Consider the following 21,214-nt stretch of genomic DNA (forward strand, 5'->3'; position numbering starts at 1 on the left):
CTCAGAGTATTCTTTTTAATAGCCTTGTAGTAGTTCATGCAAATGATTACTATGTACCAAGTCTTCTATTAATGGATATTTAGGTTAGTTGTAGTCTTCAATAAATAATATTGCAGTGAATATCCTTATATAGAGATATTTGCACCCTTTTGCAAGCGTATTTTTAGGATGAGTTAGTAGAAATAGACTTCGTAGGTCAAAGAGTATGTACTCTTAAAAGTTTATTGTCAGATTGTCTTAAAATAAGTTTTAAATATTTATTTAAATATCTATTTAAATTTAAACATCCTCCAACAACCTACAGAATCTAAGTCATTTATTTCTAAAAGTTGCTCACAGGGGAGGTTACGTATTCTCATTTATAGGGAAGGTGCAGAGAAATAACCCCTTCTGTGGTTAGTTTGTAAATGTCTTTGTCTACCTTACTGTGAATTTGCCCCATTCTTTCCATCTGCCTTTGTCAGTTCTAACTATCTGTATCCCAGTTGGAAGATTTAAGATAGATGGTCTTTCTGAATTTCCTCTTGATTCCAGGAAGCTGTAGGACCAGTCCTCAGCTAGTTTTGTTGATACTGTCCAGGAAGAGAAATTATAGTCACTGCGTGAAGCCAACAGGATGATCCCTATGCCTATAATTGTGCTTCCCAGGGAACCTGAGGTAGGAATCACTTGAGCTCAGTTCTTTGGTTGTCGTGGATGTATATATTTGATAGTGTCTGGACTGGCCAGGTCTAGCCTCCCTCAGGTAGGGAAGCTGTGGAGAGGTGAGCTGGCCTACTGCATCAGCAGAGGGGATCTTGTTCTTAGCTACTAGCCTCCAGGTGGGATAGTAGGTCCTTTTTCAGAAAAGGAGAAAAATAGACTGAGATTACTGAACCAAGGAGTGATTCCCAAATTAGTGTATATTTCTTTTACTCAAGATATTATTCATATATCTTAAAATTTGTCTTTTAAAAGTATGCAGTTCAGTGGTTTTTATTGTATTCACAAGGTTGTGCAACTATCATACTCTAATCCCAGAACATTTTCATTATCTCAAAACGAAACTCCATACCTGTTAACAATCACTCCCCATCCTCTTCTTCCCCTCAGCCGTAAGCATCCCCTTATCTATTTTCTCTCTATAGATTTGCCTGTTCTGGATGTTTCATATAAATGGAATCACATACATGCCCTTTTATGTCTGCTTCATTCACTTCGTGTGATGTTTTCAAGGTTCACCTAAGTTGTGGCATATGTCAGTACTTCATTTCTTTTTATGGTTAAATAATATTCCATTATAAGGATGTATCACATTTTGTTTACTCGTATGTTGATGGATATTTGAGTTTTTTCCACTTTTGGCTATTATGATAATGCAGTGGACTTTTTTGGTATACATTTTCTTCCTCACTCCTCCCTCCGTCTCTTTCTTTTCTATTTTATTAATTTGACAGACCACAAGCAGGGGGAGTAGCAGACAGAGGGAGAGGGAGAAGCAGGCTGGGAGCCTGGTGTTGGACTCGATCCCAGGACCCTGGGATCATATGACCTGAGCTGAAAGCAGCAGCTTAACTGATTGAGCCACCCAGGCACCCTTTTGTATACATTTTCATGTAGATATACCTTCATTTCTTTTGCTAATATATACCTCGAGTGGAATCATTGGGTTGTATGGTACTCTTATTTAACTTTTTTTTTTTTTTTTTTGAAGATTTTACTTACTTACTTATTTATTTATTTATTTATTTATTTGAGACACAGAGAGAGAGGCAGAAACACAGGCAGAGGGAGAAGCAGGCTCCATGCAGGGAGCCCGACGTGGGACTCAATCCCGGGTCTCCAGGATCACACCCCGGGCTGAAGGCAGACGCTAAACTGCTGAGCCACCAGGGTTGCCCTTGTTTAACTTTTTAAAATTGTGGTAGAAACAAAAAATGTACCATGTTAGCCATTTTTAAGTTTACAGTTCAGTAGTGTTAAGTATGTTTACTTTGTTATAAAACATCTATAGAACTCTTTTGTCTTATAAAACTGAAACTCTATGGACAATTTCAACTTTTCCCTCTCCCCTTCAGCCGCTAGTAACCACCATGCCACTTTGTTTCTATAAATTTGACTATCTACCTCATTTAAGTGGAATCAAACAGTACTTCTGTTTTTTGGCTCATTTATTTCACTTAGCATAATATCCTCAAGATTCATCCATGTTGTAGCATGTGATAAGATTTCCTTCCTTCTTAAGGCTAAGTAGTTTATTCCATTGTATGTACATACCACATTTTGTTCATGCATTTATTCATTGATAGACTTTTGGATTGCTTCTACCTCTTGGCTACTGTGAATAGTGCTGCTGTAAACATCAATATGCAAATATCTGAGATCCTGCTTTCAGTTCTTTTGGATATATACCTGGGTATATCTCAAAAGTTGGATTGCTGGATTATATGGTAGTTTTATTCTGAATTTGAGGAATTTCCATACTGTTTTCCACAGTGGTTGTACTGTGTATTTTATTTTTAAGTAATCTCCACATCAAATATGGGGCTCAGTCTTACAACCCTTACATCAAGAGTCACATGTTATTTATTCATGAGAGACACAGAGAGGCAGAGACACAGGCAGAGGGAGAAGCAGGCTCCATGCAGGGAGCCCAATGTGGGACTTGATCCTGGGACCCTGGGATCACACCCTGAGTGAGCCAAAGCCAGACGCTCAAGCGCTGAGCCACCCAAGCATCCCTCTGTTTTTTTTGTTTTTTTGTTTTTTTTTTTTTTGATAGTAGCCATCTGAATGGGTGTGTGGTGATGACACATCATTGTGGTTCTGATCTGCATTTCTGTGATGTTTAGTGATATTACACATCTCTTCATATGTTTGTTGGCCATTTGACTATCATCTTTGGAGAAATGTCTATCCCAGTTCTTTATTCTAATCAGGTTATTTGACTCTTTTTTTGATTGTCATTGTTTTTTATATATTCTAGATATTTACCCTTTATCAGATAAATGATTTGCAAATATTTTCTCTCATTCTGTAGATTGCCTTTTTCACTGTGTTGTATATTTTGGACAAAAGTTTGTTGTGGTTTTTTGTGTGTGTGCGTGCTTGGGCTTTTTTTTTTTTTTTTTAAGATTTTATTTATTTATTTATTCATGAGAGAGAGAGGCAGAGACACAGGCAGAGGGAGAAGCAGGCTCCATGCAGGGAGCCCAATGTGGGACTGGATCCTGGGTCTCCAGGATCACACCCCAGGCTGCAGTCAGCGCCAAACTGCTGCGCCACAGGGGCTGCCCCATGCATGGGCTTTTAAGAGCGAGAAACTGAGCAAGGGGTGGGGAATGGAGGGATAGGTAGAGGGAGAGAGAGAATCCCAAGCAGACTCCACTGTCAGTGAGAAACACCACATGGGGTTCAGTCTCAGTATCCTGAGATCATGACCTGAGCTGAGATCAAAAGTCAGATGCCCAACCAACTGAGCCCCCGAGGTGTCCCTGGACAAAAGTTTTTAGGTTTGATGTCCCATTTGTCTATTTTTGATTGTATTCCTTGTGCTTTTGGTGTCCTGTCGAAGAAATCATTGCCAAGTTCAATGTTACAAGGCTTTTCCCCTGTGTTTTCTTCTAGGAATTTTATGGTTTTTGTTTTCACATTTCAGTCTTTAATCCATTTTTAGTTAATTTTTGTATGTGGTGTTAAGAGTCTAAGTTCATTTGTTTGCATGTGGATATCTACTTTTCTCCATATTTTCTTTTAGAAGAATTGCCAAATTGTTTTCTAAAGTGGCTGCACCATTTTACATTCCCTCAAGAACTGTATGAGGATTCCATTTATTGTCTTTGTTTTCTAGTATATCAGTGACACTGCACGTATTAATTTCCCATTTCCCCTTCCTCTTAACCCCTGGTGACTACGATTTCTATGTCTCTGAATTTGCCTATACCTCATATAAGTGGGATTGTAAAATACATTTTTTGTGTCCAGCTTCTTTTGCTTAGCATACTGTTTTTGCAGTTCATCCATATTGTAGCATGTATCAGAATTTCTTTTTTTATTTTTTTAAGGCTTAGTCATTTTTCCATTTTATGTGTACACCACATTTTGTTCATCTGTCAATGGGTATTTGGGTTTCAGTCTTTGGCTGTTACGAATTCTGTTCCTACAAACATTCGTGTACAAGTTTCTACTTTGTGTCCCTTCTTTCAGTTCTTTGGGGTATATATATAGTCAGAGGTGGAATTGTTGGATCATGTAATAATTCTGTTTAATTTTTGAGGAACTGCTAAGATCATGACCTGAGCCAAAGTCAAGAGTCAGACATTTGAAACTGACAAAGCCACCCAGGTACCCCTGTCCCTTCATGCTTATATGGAGAAATGTCTGTTTAAATTCTTTGCCTGTTTTAGAGTAGTCTTTTTATTTTTAAGAATTCTTTATATATTCTGGATTCTAGATCCTTATTAGATACATGATTTGCCACAAGCTAGAAAGAGGGAAGGAAAGACTCTTCCCAAGAGTCTTCAGAAAGAAGCATGACCTAGCAACAACTTGATTTCAGACTTCCAGCCTCCAGAACTTTAAGATAATACGTTTCTGTGGTTTTAAGTCACCAAAGCTGTGGTAATTTATTATAGCGGCCCTAGGAAAGTAATAAACTGGTGAAGCCATCTGGTTCTGGGCTTTTCTTTGTGAGAAGTTTTTTTGTTTTGTTTTGTTTTGTTTTGTTTTTTAATTATAAATTCACTTTCTTATAGGCCTATTTAGACTTTCTTTTTTTTAAAAAATATTTTATTTCTTTATTCATAGGAGAGACAGAGAGGCAGAGACATAGGCAGAGGGAGAAGCAGGCTCCCTGTAGGGTGATCCCCAGGATCACAGTGTGAGCCACAGGCAGACACTGGACCACTGAGCCATCCAGGTGCCCATGACTTTCTTTTTCTTGAGTCAGTTTCGGTAGTTTGTATCTTTCCAGGAATTTGTCAGTTTCATCTGATTTCTCATTTGTTGGTATACAATTGTTCATAGTATTCTCTTATAATCCTTTTTATTTCTGTAAGGTCAGTAGTAACATTCTTTCATTCCTCATTTTAGGAACTTGAGGTGGTGTTTTTTTTTGTTTTTTTTGTTTTTTTGTTTTTTTTTTCTTTGTCAATCTCCCTAATGGTTTACCAATTTTATTGGTCACTTCAAATAACCAACTTTTGGTTTCATTGATTTTTTTTATTTCTCTATTTTTCTGTTCCTTCATCCAAACTATTATTTCCTTCTTTTTGCTTGCTTTGGGTTGGCTCTTTTTATTTCTCTAGTTTTTTAAAGTAGAAGGTAGGTTATTGATTTGAAATCTTTATTCTTTTTTAATGTAGGCATTTACAGCACTACTTTTGCTGTACCCTGTAAGTTTTAGTATTGTTTTAGCAGCTTGGGTTGTCAAAACAAAATACCATAGACTGAGTGGCTTAAACAACAGAAAATTATTTTCTCAAAATTCAGGAGGGTAGAAGTCCAAGATCAAGGTGCCATCATGGTTGGATTCTGGTAAGAAGTCTCTTCTCTCTTCTGCCACCTTCTTGCTGTGTCATATTTCAGAGAGAGAGCAAGAGCAAGCTCTTCAGTATCTTATCTCTCTTATACGGAAACTGATCCCCTCAAGGGGGACCCACCCTCATGCCCTCATCTAAGTCTAATTACCTCCCAAAGACTTCGTCCCCAAATACCATCACATTAGGGCTGTGTAATGAATCTTAGTGGAACATAATTCAGTCCATAGCAGCTAAGTTACATTTATGTTTTCAATCATCTCAAAGTACTTTCTAATTTACTTCATGATTTCTTCTTTGGCCCAGTGGTTATTTAGGAATATATTAATTTCCACAAATTTATGACTTCACCCAATGTATTATCGATTTGTAATTTTATTCCATTGTGGTCAGAGAGCATACTTTATATAATTTCAGTGTTTAAAATTCATTGAGACTTGGTTTGTGGCCGAACATATTGTCTCGTCTATCCTTGATAATGTTACATGTGTGCTTGTAAAGAATGTGTTGTTTGTGTTTTTTCTTCCTTAAGATTTTACTTATTTTTTAAGATTTTATTTATTCACTTGATTGAGAGAGAAAGGAAGCATGAGTGGGAGAAGCAGACTCCCCACCCAACGCAGGGCTTGATCCCAGGATCTGGAGATCACGACCTGAGCTGAAAGCAGATAGCTTAACTGGCTGAGCTATACAGGCACCCCTTAAGATTTTATTTTTGAGCAATCTCTACAACCCAGTATGGGGCTCTAACCTACAACCCCAAGATCAAGAGTCACGTGCTTTACCAACTGAGCCAGTGGGGTGTCCCAAGAATGTATTGCCTTGTTGTTGGGTATTTTGTTTTATTAAGTAGGCATCACATCCAGTGTGGAGCCCAACATAGGGCTTGAACTTACCATGTTAAGATCAGATACTTAATCAACTGAGCCACCTAGGTGCCCCTGTTGAGTGTTATATAGATGTCTGTCGGGCCTACTTGGTTTATAGTGTCATTCAAGTCTTATTTCCTTGCTGATCATTTTATCTGTTACTACAAATAAGGTATTGAAGTCTCCAACTATTACTATTGAACTGTTTCTTTCTCCTTTTAAGTTCAATTTTTGCTTTATATATTTTGGGATTCTATAGGAGCATGTATGTTTGTAATTGCTATATTGATATATCAAGAAGATGTTATATCTCCTTGGTCCTTTTATCATTCTATAATGTCCTTCTTTGTGTCTAATAATAAATATTATCTTAAAGTCTATTTTTTTTTTTTTGTTAGGTTTGTGGTATACAAGAACCTAGGACTATATTGAGGCTTTATAAGCTCCTGTGGACATCTCATTCCTTAGCTTTTCCTTTTAAGATTTTTGTTTGGTCTTTTGTTTACTCCAAAAATTATCCACCATCTTAGGCAGCCATGAACGTAAAAACACTTGCCTGATATTGTTTCTGACAAATGCCCTCTGTGAAAAGGAATTTTGCATTTGAGGTTTCAGTCAAGTCCAATATAGACATCCTTGCAAGTGGAGTCTTGCAGGGAACTATTATCAGGTCAGATGATAACAATTCTTTGGGAAGGAGGCTTTAAAAGAGTTCCAGCTCCATTGTGCTACCTCTCGTGGTTGTGAGACTGCATGGGAAATGTGGATTGTTTTTATAACTTATTGCTTCAACTTGTAGCTGGAAAAGGAATGGGACCAGGGCAAGTTAAAATGCCCAAAATTTTCTATTCCTATTGAGATTTGCCATTTTTCTTAAATACTGAGTTGCCACAGGCCTTTAGCTAGTTTCCAAGAGTTCTGAATAAGTTGATTCTGACAGGGTTTTTTTTTTTTTTTTTTTGCCAATTTTTTCATTGCTTTGTGAAGGAAAGAATTTTTCAAAGTCCTTATTACTTCATCACTCTCTCTAACGTAATCCACTGCATCCCTTTTGGTAAAGGTAGGTGTTGAGGCAGCAGCACGCTTACCAAATCAACAGTGTCAAGTTTGTCTAAGAGTTTACTGAGTCAGGAGGAGGCAAGTAATACTCCTTTTAAATGGAGATAAAAGCAAAGACCTTAAGCAGTGCTACTTCTCAAAGGAAAAGGAGGAGGAGGGAACCATTATTTGAGTTTCTGAATACTGCATTTGAGTGCATGCAGTAATTTTGTTTAAGCCTGATTGTCTTTGCGATCATGGAGTCCTGGAGCCAAACTATTCTCAGATCTTCTTTATCCCAAGGTACCAATCACTATGTACAACCTAGGCCTCAGAGAATTTTCTGGGTAATAAAGATATTTCTTATAAAAGAAACTAAGGAAACCCAAGCAACACTAATTACTGCTCACTTCCTTAGGATAAACCCTTTGAGGTCTGTTCCTTCACCTGAGGAGGCTCTACCCTTCCTTTGCCCACCTTTCCTGCCCAGGGTTTCAGGCTCCTTGTTGGGAGGTATACATTGTACTTTCACTTGCCCTGCTTGTGACCTCTTTTCTCCATCCTTTCACGAATATTGTCCTTCTCACCATCTTTGAAAGACTTCTAATTAGTTATTTACTGAAGGTGCATAACAGCTGTCAGTTCCCACTAGTAAGACATGATAAAATTGATGGAATCATTCAGTTAATGCAGCAAAACACCGTTTCATGTGCCACGAAGAAAAAAATGTTTCCAGTTCATCTATGACACACCACCAGTTGTAAGATGCATCCTGATTACAGATATTAAAATGGAGGAAATGTCTTAGAATCTATGAAAAATGGTAGCTTCATTTCCTGCCTGACTCTCAAATGGGAGAGTGAAAACTGGAGAGACTAGTAATACCAGGGTATAGCTGAGAGCCTTAGTGAGTAAATATAGAAGCCAAAGGAAACTCCAAGATACAGCAGCCAGTGGGGATTATACAATGAATATCTTCTAAAATAAATCCTCTTACCAGAATGTTGCTGGAATCAGTGTTTACTATGATTGAAGAAGCTGAAAGGCCTTAGTTGCTTATTGATGAAAGAAACTGGAAGAATGAATAAATGTTTAAATTCCTTTAATCCAAAAAAAAATTTAAAAAAAAACAACAAAAAAATAAATTCCTTTAATTCAAATAGATGAGTGCCTGCTATATGGGCAAGGAGTTGTGGTACCTTAAAATTAATGTGTTTTTTAATGTTTGTAGCTTTTAAGAATAAATTTTATAATTTTATTTATTTGAGAGAGAGGGTGAGTGAGAGTGAGAGAGTGGGAGCAGGGGAAAGGGCAAAGGGAGAGGGAGAAGCAGGCTCTCTGCCGAGCAAGGGAGTCCAGTTCAGTGCTCAATCCTGAGACTCTGGGATCATGAGCTGAGCCAAAGGCAGATGCTTAACTGACTAAACCACCCAGGCACCCCAAGAATAACAATTTTTCACTAAAATGTTACTGAATAGTTAATTCTTTTTTTTTTTTTTTCTGAATAGTTAATTCTATCATTAAATAATAAACCTCAATTTAGTGATAGTTCTAGCAACATCAATTTCTTAAAAGTGAAAGTTACTCAACTCCCACATATAAACAGTTTCAAAAGCAGTTGGAAAATTCTTCCAGGTCATTCCTCAATTCTTATCTAAGAAGTATTTTTCTCAGACAAGTGGATCTTCATCTACCCAATGACACATAGATATTTCTGTAAGTTTAGGAAGTATATTATTCCCTGTGGAAAAAGAAGCGTGTTATACAATATAGCTTTTCTGATCTTGGCCAAAGAACCCAAATCTGTACATTACTTATCTCTGGCTTGCCATTTTCAAACAGTAATTATAGATCTGATTATTGCTTATTGAGAAGAGTAAACTGTTCTGAAGAAAGTGGATCTGAATGAAGGAAGTTAGCTTCTAGAGCATTTGCAGTTTCCCAGGAATTTTCTGACTGTACCAGTGCATATAGTTTGATACTTAAAAACATTGATTTCACTCAACTTTCCTTAGCTTGCCCTGCCCCCACCCAACCCATAAGTATATAGTAATCTTAAATAATTGTGGTAGAAAATCTTATTCAGGTGGACTTTCAGTCAGACTTTCTTTGTTCCTATTTTTAACCTCCCTAAATTATAAATCTTTATTTTGTAGGTATCATAGCAGCAAATGTTTTTGTATTCTGTTTATGGAGAGTACCTTCTCTACAGCGGACAATGATCAGATATTTCACATCAAACCCAGCTTCAAGTAAGTCTACTTAATGACTTTATTTTGAAGTAGATGTAATATGAAAGAAATATGCTTTATGTTAATTGAAATGCTATAAAAAGGATGAGTTACTTGTCAATATTATAAGCAGAATCTAGAAGATAGACTATAAGTAAGCTCCTTGACCTCATTTCTCTTAGTGTTATGTCTCAGGTACCTAAAATGTGCCTTGCACCTAGTAGATAAGTATTTTTTAGTGACATAAGATGCATGATCACTACAAGTTTACTCTTGGAGGAGGATACTGTTATGTACAACTGCATATCTGTAATTGAAATAATTTATGAAATCCTTTTTCTAAGTGATTTTTGCTATAAGGATAAGTTGCTTTCGTTGAACTGAGAATTTTTATTGGTTGCTTGCTAAAGTAGAAGAGAGAAATTTAGGATAACTTTTTGCCACTTTGAAAAATACTGTGGTAAATCGTCTTATTTAACTGGCTCTATTTTTATTTACTATGTTTGAATTTTTTATAATAGTAATGAAAAAAATCTAAAACAGATCATTTTTAGATCATGGTCGTGTGTCCTATGATTACCAGACTGTTTTTCATTCTCTTGTAGAGGTCCTTTGTTCTCCAATGTTGCTGTCAACATTCAGTCATTTCTCATTGTTTCACATGGCTGCAAATATGTATGTTTTGTGGAGCTTCTCCTCCAGCATAGTGAACATTCTGGGTCAAGAGCAGTTCATGGCGGTATACCTATCTGCAGGTAATAAACTTTAATCTGGGGATCTTTCAGAGTATAAGCATTCCCACCTACCTGGAGGAGAAATTAAGGGAATGATTATAGTCATAGTCTACATATGAAGACTGTATGTAGAGAATTGTATAAATTGTATATAGAGAAGGATGCCACAGACTGGTGGCTTATTTTCTTTTCTGCTTCTCATCTGGTTTCTTCTTAAGATTATAGGTATGTTTAGTTTTAAATCAGGATAGACAGGAGTTAAGGTTTAATATAGATTTTACAAATGTCATTTTTATCTCATTAGGCTTGGTTTCTTTAGATCAGGCCTACCATTTTTATAAATCAGTGTTTCCAAGACTTCCTGGCTGTCTCAGTCATCTGGATCTTTGTTAAATAACCATAAAACTCATTTCCCATGGTGTGTTCAGTTTCCAGAAAGCTTTGGATCAGAGCTTTGTAATAAATTGTCAAGAATGAGTTTATTCTAACTTTGCTGCAAGCATATATCTTAGTCTGGAACAGTTCCAGTCATGGTCCTGGAGATAACACCATTTCCTTATTTCAACTAGGAAATGATGGTAGTAGATTTCAGGTTCTAGATGCTACTAAACTGGCAATTGGTCAATTAAATTCTACCCCTCTCTTTGTAAAATGTACTTAATTAAAAACCACAAAGCATAAAAATTCATTTCTGAAATCTCTCTTTTTTTTTTTTAGATTTTATTTATTTATTCATAGAGACACGGGGCGGGGGGGGCAGGGGCACAGGCAGAGGGAGAAGCAGGCTCCACGCAGGGAGCCCGATGCGGGACTTGATCCAGGGTCCCCAGGATCAAACCCTGGGCTGCAGGCGGCGCTAAACCGCTGCGCCACCGGGGCTGCCCTCTCTTCATTTTTTTTTAATTAAAAAAATTAAGTTTATTTTTTAAAAATAATCTCTGTACCCAGCATGGGGCTTGAACTCAGAACCCTGAGATCAAGAGTCACATGTTTTTCTGACTGAGCCAGCTAGGCGCTCCTGAACTCCCTTCATTTAAAAGCAGTATATCTGGGAATCATACTGTAGTGTGAAAGAAAGCACTTGAGAGCTTGAAGACAGAAGTCCTAGTTTTATTAGATCCTATTTCTGCTACTTGCTGTGTGATATTGTGGAAAAGACCATATACTTCTCTGAGGTAATGATACTTAGTCTCTCCTGACAAGGTGGTATAGAAAGGATTAAATAGAAGCATTTACCGCAAGGCCCAGAATGAGTGCTTAGTATTAATTAAATATCCATGCATCTGGTCCCTTCAAACTAGAAACTGAGCAATATCTTTGGCCTGTAACAGAAGTGTGTAGTTCTTTTCTCAAGCACTAGTTGTATAGTAGGTAAGATGAGTCTGTCAGCTGCCATTAATTCCTGCTCTGTAGGAAGTTGTTTAAAATGAGCCATGTTCAGCTTAGATGACATCGGAGCCAGAGGGACTTGAAAAAGATCATCTAGTCTAGATCTGTGGCAGAGTCATTTGGCAAGCTGAGTAAAATATAGATTCTCTGGTCCTATTCCACAGAATCTGATTTAGTGTTTGGAGTATGGCCTAGAGGATTCCCAGACAGTTGGTGAGTTTGGAAATAGTCTTTTTCATGTTATAGATGAGAAAAGTGAGGACTGAGAAGTAAAGTGAATGATCCTGTGTCACTCAGTAAGTTGTGCAGTTGGTCAGACTCTTTAAAATACCTAGAATGATAGGGTAAGTTGTTTGTGCCTGCACCTTGTACTGACCTAGGTAGAGATCCGACACTGTTAGTCTCTATGAGGTGGAGATCAGAAATGGAAACCATTTTTATACTTCACTATAATGATCGAAATGTGACTTTTTTCCCAGGCGTGATTTCCAATTTTGTCAGTTACGTGTGTAAAGTTGCCACAGGAAGATATGGACCATCACTCGGTGCAGTAAGTGTTTCTAATGTAGATTTTCTAAATTTAGTTTTTAGCTTCATTTTGACATAATTTGAGGCTTACAGAAAAGTTGCATAATTATTACAATGACTTCCTATATACCCATTACCCTACTGTTAAGTACAGAACCACAGTACAATTATCAAAGCCAGGAAATTAACATTTGAGACAATGCTACTAACTAATCTGTATCTAACTTAGAATTTATATGTTTGTAGACCCTTTAAGCCTCAGGCTATAGCTTTTAACCATTGGTCATTTATATATACTTGATGTAACAGTACAAATCAAGAGGAGTAGTGAAAACAATGAGTGTTCGGTCTGGTCTCTAAAACCAGGTAGCCTAATCTAGCATTGGAAAATTCAAAATAATTACAGATTTGCTTATGATGTTTAGTCACTACTTGAGTGTCTGCTAGGCAGATTAGACTAGTAGGCACTCTACTCAAGACTGGGGATTACAAAAAAAAAAAGACTGGGGATTACAGCCAGTGAGCAAGATGATCATAGTACCTGTCTTTAGGAGCTAAGTTCTGGATGCTTTAAAAACATAAAGACAAAAATACATTTTCTTTTGAGTTTAGTGGCAGATTTGTAGGCACATGGAAATCTTTGCATAACATTTCTCTAAAGACTTCATTTTATACATATTTATTATTTTTAAAAGATTCATTTATTTATTTGAGAGAGAGTGGTGGGAGTGGCAGTGGGAGGGAGAGAGAGAAGCAGACTCCCCATCAAGCAGGAAGCTGGATGCGGGGCTCTGTCCCAAGAACTGGAGATCACAACCTCAGACCCTAGCCAAAGGCGGTGGTTTAACCAGCTGAGCCACCCAGACACCCTATTTTCTACGTATATAAATGCAGATCACTTAAATGCATTGAAATAGGGGGTTTCATATTTAAAGAAACTAAGAAAGGCAGCCCAGGTGGCTCAGTGCTGCCTTCAGCCCAGCATGTGATCCTGGAGACCTGGGATTGAGTCCCACGTCGGACTCCCTGCATGGAGCCTGCTTCTCCCTCTGCCTGTGTCTCTGCCTTTCTCTCTCTCTCTCTCTGTGTCTTTCATGAATGAATGGATGGATGGATGAATAAATCTTAAAAGAAACTCTAAAAAGATTCAGTTTTAAAAGAATTCTTATGTAATCAGCCCATAATTTGTGTGTTCTTAATTTCCTAATGAGACATATACTTTTTCCTATAACCTACTGGATTTCTTAAGCCCTGCTTTTCCCTTAATGGAATGTTTTATATATAAAATTTTGTGCTGATATAATTTACATATTTCAAATCCTATCCTTTACGTCATTAACCAACTAAGCACCTGTTATGTGAAGGCAACAGAGACCACTGGTATGAGTCAGAAATAGATTCTGACTTTAGTTGAGGAAAAAACATTATACACTATATGTAATACACACTGAAAGGGCTTAGTGTTCTCTAGAAGTCTTCAGGTGTTCTGAATGTGGGGAGACTTTTTTCATTAACTGAGAGGATCTGGAAGGGCTTTTTTTTTTTTTAAGATTTATTCATTCTGGGAAGAGAGTGGGGGACGGTCAGAGAGAGACACTCCTCAAGCAGACTTTGCATTGAGTTCAGAGCCCAACACAGGGTTCAATTCCAAGACCCCAAGATCATCAACTGAGCCAAAATAAAGAGCTGGGTGCCCAACCAACTGAGCCACCCAGGCGCCCCTGGGAGGGCATTTTGATGTGCCTCCGGACAAGTATTCTCATTTTATAGATAAGAAACTGAAGTCCAAGATGAAAAGAGTGTGGCAGATATTTGGAATTAGACTGGGTTTGCGTTCCAGCTCTGCCACTTATCTGTGATTTCTAGAACATATTCCTGAACCTTTCTGAGCTTTAATTTCTCTATGTAAAATGGGGATAGCACATCTCTTCTGATCTGCAATGCAAGTGTGTTTAGAATGCTTAGCATAATAAGGAGCATGTACTAAGAAATGTGGTAGTGGTAGTTCCTGCTCAGAAATCAAAATTCTGTATAGCCATGTCAGGATAAAATCGTCCCCAATAATAAAGAAAATGAAATCATCAGAAATAATGGCATTTTTAATGAGAAAGCTAGAAAAAAATACTGTCGACAAAGTTGTGTTAGATGATGGGCTTCATCATAATCCTTTGTTAAAGGATAAAGGGGACCATTAAAGAATATTTGTCAATTAACATATTGGCACTAGAGAGCAAGAATACTGATGGGATTTTGATAACGGTTTTGTTAGACCTCTGTGTTTTCAGAATCTCACTTAAAAATTGTTTCTTAGTAGTTATTGGTAGGAAGCTTTCCCTAGTCTACTTTTCAAAAGTTTATTGTCTGTGAAATATAACCCTTAATCTTGAGATGGCAAAGATCAATAAAATGTTTGTTGTAGGAAACAGCATTTGTTAAAATGTTAGAGAAATTTTTTTCACTTAATGATGTAGTTTATCATAGTGTGGATTTGCTCAGTAGCATTATGATAACTTGCTTACTATAACTTCATTGATGTAAGTATCACATTTAATCTGTATATAAAAATTCTCTGCTAAGTTAAGGAAGTATCTTTTTTTTGGAGGGGGGAAGTATCTTTAGTCTCTTCCTACAGGGTTGCAAGTAAAATGAAATGGTCACTAGAACAGATTCATATGGAGTTCTATTTTGATTTACCTATAGTGTCTGGAGTATATCTCTTTGTATAACTTTTTTAGTGGCTGCTCTAGGTATTCCAATATATATACACACATCACTTATTACAGTCTGCTGGTGGTGGTTGAGTGAAGTGAACCTTACCTCCCTTTTCATTCCTATGTCTTCTCCAAATTATACTTGTCTTAAATACTTGCTCCACATATATTTAGAATATTGGCCACTATTATTATAAGTGCTTCAATAATTAAGCATCATTTAGAAAAGTCCAAGGGAGGAGAAACCAATTATATTTATGCATAATTTTTACTTTTTCCATTGTTCTTCTGTCCTGATGTTTCAAGATTCTTCCATCATTTTCATTTTATTTGGAGAATTAGCCATTCGTTTAGGTAGGTCTGCTGGTGATACTTAGGTTTTTCTTAGAACATGTCTGCCTCTTCATTTCTGGATATTTTCACTGGATAAGAAATTCCAGGCTGACATTTCGTTGGGCACTTGAAAAAATGTTGTGCCACTTCTTTTTGGCCACGATAGTCTCTGAAGAGAAATTCTTTGTTGTTCAGATAGCTTTTTGCCTATAGGTAAGGTGTTGATCTCTTTGAAAAATTTTTTTCTTTGTCTTTAGTTTTCAGAAGTTTGACTCTGTCTTGTCATGGATATCTTTGTGTTGATCTTGTTTAGGATTTGCTTAGCTTCATGAATCTAGAGTTTGTCTTTTGGGACGTTTTTAGCCATTACTACTTCAAATACTTTTTCAGCCTCACCCTTCCTCCCTCCTTTATAACTCTGATGACATAATGTTAGATCACTTATAATCTCATGGGTCCCTGAAATTTAGTTAATTTTTTCAGTCTTGTCTTTCTGTTGTCCAGACTGGGTAATTGACACTCTGTTTCAAGTTCACTGACTATTTTGTCCTTTCCATTCTACTTGGGCCGATTTATTGAGTGTTTCTATTTTAGGGTACTATATTATTTAGTTCTAAAGTTTACATTGTTAGTAGTGTCTTCTGTTTCTTTGAGAGCTTTTCTATTTTTGTGCTATTTTTCACTTGTTCCAAGCATGTTTGTAATTGCTCATTAAAGCATTTTTATAATTGCTGCTCTAAAATGCTTGTCAGACAGGACGTCTGAGTGGTTCAGTTGGTTGGGCATCTGACTCTTGATTTCAGCTCAGGTGATGATCTCATGGGTCATGGGATCAATCCTGCTTTGGGCTCTACACTCAGTGGAGAGTCTACTTCGGATCCTCTCTCTTGGCCCCTCCTCCCTGCTTGTGCTTGCATGCTCTCTTTCTCTCATAAATAAATCTTCTTTTAAAGATTTTATTTATTCATGAGAGACACAAAGGCAGAAACATAGGCAGAGGGAGGCAGGCAGGCTCCCTGCAGGGAGCCTGAAGCTGGACTCTCTCCTAGGACCCCGGGATCACACCCTGAGCCAAAGGCAGACACCCAACCACTGAGCCACCCAGGTGTCCCAATAAATAAATTAAAAAAATATATACTTGTCAGACTATTTTAATACCTGTGTCATCTTGTTGGTGTTGTCTTTTTTTCATTCAACTTGAGGTTTTTCCTGGTTCTTGGTATAGTGACTGATTTTTATTTTATTTTATTAATTAATTAATTAATTTGTTCATAATAGACATAGAGAGAGGGAGAGAGAGAGGCAGAGACACAGGCGGAGGGAGAAGCAGGCTCCATGCTGGAAGCTGGATGCGGGACTCGATCCTGGGACTCCAGGATTGCGCCCTGGGCCAAAGGCAGGTGCTAAACCGCTGAGCCACCCAGGGATCCCTGGCGAATGATTTTTTTTTCTTTTTAATTTATGATAGTCACACAGAGAGAGAGAAAGGCAGAGACATAGGCAGAGGGAGAAGCAGGCTCCATGCACCGGGAGCCCGATGTGGGACTCGATCCCTGGTCTCCAGGATTGCGCCCTGGGCCAAAGGCAGGCGCCAAACCGCTGCGCCACCCAGGGATCCCTGGTGAATGATTTTTAAATGAAATCTGGACAGGGCAGCTCAGGTGGCTCAGCGGTTTAGCGCCACCTTCAGTCCAGGGCCTGATCCTGGAGACCCGGGATTGAGTCCCACGTGGGGCTCCCTGCATGGAGCCTGCTTCTCCCTCTGCCTGTGTCTCTGCCTCTCTCTCTTTGTGTCTCTCATGAGTAAATAAATAAAATCTTAAAAAAAAAAAAAAACCTGGACATATTGGCTATTATGAGACTTTGAGTCTACTGTTTATTAGGCTGCCCCGAAGGTGCTCTGATGAGGGGGGAAAAGGGGTATGTTGATCATTAGTGTCTGATAAGGTTAAAGTCCAGGTTCCCTACTTAGCCTCCTTTGACACCTAAGGGATAAAGGCTCTTGTTACTAGAGGGCAGGACTGGGAGTTCTGGAAATTGAGTCGCCTATGTAGACCTCTCTTGGCTAGGAAGAACAGGGTGCCTTGTTACTGCTGCCTACATGACCTCCACTGACCCTACCCTGTCAACAGTATTGGGATGCCTGGTTGCAGTCTGCAAGGGTAGAAGTCAGACTCTCCATTCAGTCTTTGTTGATGGGGATTGGGCCACAGCCTTTTCTGTTGTTTGGCTGGAGTAGAGTGGTTATTATCTAAAAGTTGATAGGCAGCCCAGGTGGCTCAGCAGTTTAGTGCCGCCTTCGGCCAGGGGCGTGATCCTGGAGACCCGGGATCAAGTCCCACATCGGGCTCTCTGTGAGGAGCCTGCTTCTCCCTCTGCCTGTGTCTCTGCCTCTTTCTCTGTGTCTCATGAATAAATAAGTAAAATTAAAAAAAAATAATTTTCATATTAATATCTAAAGTGAGCACTTTATTTATTTTTTTTAAATTTTTATTTATTTATAATAGTCACAGAGAGAGAGAGAGAGGCAGAGACGCAGGCGGAGGAAGAAGCAGGCTCCATGCACCGGGAGCCTGATGTGGGATTCCATCCTGAGTCTCCAGGATCGCGCCCCGGGCCAAAGGCAGGCGCCAAACCGCTGCGCCACCCAGGGATCCCTATAGTGAGCACTTTAGATGAAGAACAATCATCTATGGAGAAGTAATCTATAGCTACCTAACCATTTTAATTTTAGTGTTGTTCTTTTACATCAAGTAATCAAATTCTGGTGGCCTCATTTGGAGGGAAATATAATTTTATTGTTTTTTTTCCTTTTCAGAAAATAAGGTCTCAGCTTGATTTTGGGTTTTGTTGAGTTGACCTTTTTAGGTTTGTTTAAAAATAAATCTAGGAAGAGCAGCCTGGGTGGCTCAGTGGTTTAGCGCCACCTTCAGCCCAGGGCCTGATCCTGGAGACCTGGGATTGAGTCCTATGTCAGGCTCCCTGCGTGGAGCCTGCTTCTCCCTCTGCCTATGTTTCTGTCTGTCTCTCTCTCTCTCTGCATCTCTCATGAATAAATAAATAAAAATATTTGAAAAAAATAATAAAGTTTATAATTTGGCAAGCTCAGACATGAGGATACCCATGGAGCCATTGCTAGAATCAAAATAAATGAACATATTTGTCATCTTAAAAGTGTCATTGTGTTCCTCTGTAGCCCCCCCTTACTGCTTCTCCCTTCATTCTTGGGCAGCAACCTCTCTACTTTCTGTCATGATAGTTTCATTTGTATTTACTGTCTACAGTTTAATAATGGAATCACCTAGCATATAGTCCTTTTTATTATTGTTCTGGCTTTCATTACTTTGTAGTTATTTTGAAATTCATCCATAAAGTTGTATATATCAATTTATTCCTTTGTATGGATGACTCATGTTTCATTGTATGAATATGCTAGAATGTGTATATGCATTCACCTGATGGACATTTGGGTTGTTTCTAGTTTTAGCTATTATAGAAAAGCTGCTATGAACATTTGTGTAAAACTCTTTGTATGCATGTGTGCTTTCATTTCTCTTGGGTTAACACCTAGGAGTGGAATGGCCAGAGAGTATGGCAAATAAGTATTTAACTTTTAAGGAACTTCCAAACAGTCTTCCGAAGTGGTTATAGTATTTTACTTTCCCACCAGCAGCGTCCTCACCAGCACTTAGTGTGGTCAATCTTTTTATTTTTTTATTTATTTATTTATTTTTTTAAATTTTTATTTATTTATGATAGTCACACACACACACAGAGAGAGAGAGAGAGGCAGAGACACAGGCAGAGGGAGAAGCAGGCTCCATGCACCGGGAGCCTGACGTGGGATTCGATCCCGGATCTCCAGGATCGCGCCCTGGGCCAAAGGCAGGCGCCAAACCGCTGCGCCACCCAGGGATCCCTGGTCAATCTTTTTAATTTGTAACCAATATATAATGATATCTGTGTGGTTTAAATTTTTTATTTCCTTAATGATTAATGATGTTGATCATCTTTTCATGTCCTTATTTGCTATCCATATGTCTTTCTGAAGTGTTCAAATATTTTGCCCAGTTAAAACAATTTTTTAAGGGGCACAGTTGGTTAATAGCGTCTACCTTCAGTTCATTCGGTTAATTAAATGCATAGTAATGAGAATTTTCTTTCATATTAGATTATCTGTAGTGAGCCAGTATTCTCTTTTACCTATATCTTGTCTTCTCTCAACAGTGTCCATTGGAAGACTGTTTGGTTTATATAAAGTCTGATTTACTAAGTTATTTTTTCTGAAGGATCATGCTTTTTGGTCTCATAGCTATGAAATGTTTGCCCAACATAAGGTCACAAGGAGTTTTCTCCTATGCTTTCTTTAAAGGTTTTTATTTTATGTTTTACATTTAGTCTGTGTTTCACTTTGAAAGAACTGCAAAATATTCTTGAACTGTATTCACCAGTTTTTAACAGTTTGCCACATTTCATTTGTCATTTTCTTTATATATACATACTATTTTTTCTGAACTATTTGCAAGTAGGTTGCATATATCATGCCCTTTTATCCTTAAGTACTTCAGTGTATATTTCTAAGAATATGAATATTCTGATTCTTTCTACAGTTCAGTTATCAAATTCAGGGAATTTGCTTATTTTTTTTTAAAGGTTTTATTTATTTATTCATGAGAGACACAGAGAGATAGAGAGGCAGAGACATAGGTAGAGGGAGAGGCAGGCTTCACTCAGGAAGCTCAATGTGGGATTCTATCCTGGGACTCCACGATCACACCCTGAGCCAAAGGCAGACGCTTAACTGCTGAGCTACACAGACGTCCCCAAATTCAGGAAATTTAAAAGTGATATAATATTTTAGTTTCACTTATAGAACATATTACAGTTTTGTAAATTGTCCCAGTAATGTCTTTTGTAGCTATGTTTCTCCCTCTAATATCATATATTGCATTTAGTGGTTATGTCTCTCTGGTATCCCAAAAGCTGGAACATTTCCTTCCACAGCTTTTAAAAAATTTTTAAGTTGAGGTATAATTGACATAATATTATAGCTTTGGGCATACAACATAATGATTTTATATTTGTATAAATTGCAAAGTGATCACAATGAGTCTGGTTAAACATGGTTAACAGTCTGTTACCATATACAGGGTACAGTTAAAATATTTTTTCCTTGTCATGAGAACCTTTAAGTTACATTCTCTCAGCAACTCTCAGCAATACTACTGTGTAGTATTAACTATTGATTAGTATTAACTATGTAGTATTAACTATGATTGCCATGCTGTACATTGCTTCCCTATGACTTACTTATTTTGTAATTGGAAGTTTGTACCTTTTGACCCTCTTCACCCATTTTGGCCCTCCCTATCCCTGACTCTGGTAACCACCAATCTTCTTTACATACAAGAGCTTGCTTTTTGTTTTTTGTTTTTTTTTTTTAGATTTCATATGCAAGTGAGATCATACAGTATTTGTCTTTCCCTGGCTTATCTCACTTACCATAATGCCCTTAAAATCAATTCGTGTGTCACAAATGGCAAGATTTCCTTCTTTTTAAATTTTTTAATTTTAAGATTGTATATATTTAGGGATGCTTGGGTAGGTCAGTGATTGAGTGTCTGCCTCTGGCTCAGTGGGTGATCCTGGAGTCCCGGGATCGAGTCCTGTATTGGGCTCCCTGTGGGGAGCCTGCTTCTCCCTCTGCCTAAGTCTCTGCCTCTCTCTCTCTGTCTCTTATGAATAAATAAATAGAATATTTTAAAAAATGATTGTTTAGAGATTATAATCTCTAAATTATATAAATATATAAATTATATAAATTATAATAATCTAAATGATTATTTAGAGAGAGCATGCACAAGC

General features: G+C 37.8%; 1 protein-coding gene across 1 annotated transcript in view; it reads left to right on the plus strand.

The window, feature by feature from the left end:
- Window positions 1-21,214, plus strand: part of PARL (presenilin associated rhomboid like) — a 47,330-nt gene that overhangs the window by 18,091 nt on the left and 8,025 nt on the right. The window contains exons 5-7 of the mRNA XM_041731608.1: window positions 9,580-9,675; window positions 10,260-10,409; window positions 12,257-12,327. Of these exons, the coding sequence (XP_041587542.1) occupies window positions 9,580-9,675; window positions 10,260-10,409; window positions 12,257-12,327 (317 nt within the window). The remainder of the gene's footprint in view (window positions 1-9,579; window positions 9,676-10,259; window positions 10,410-12,256; window positions 12,328-21,214) is intronic.

This window comes from Vulpes lagopus, chromosome 17 (assembly GCF_018345385.1).
Source record: "Vulpes lagopus strain Blue_001 chromosome 17, ASM1834538v1, whole genome shotgun sequence".
Lineage (NCBI taxonomy): Eukaryota > Metazoa > Chordata > Mammalia > Carnivora > Canidae > Vulpes > Vulpes lagopus.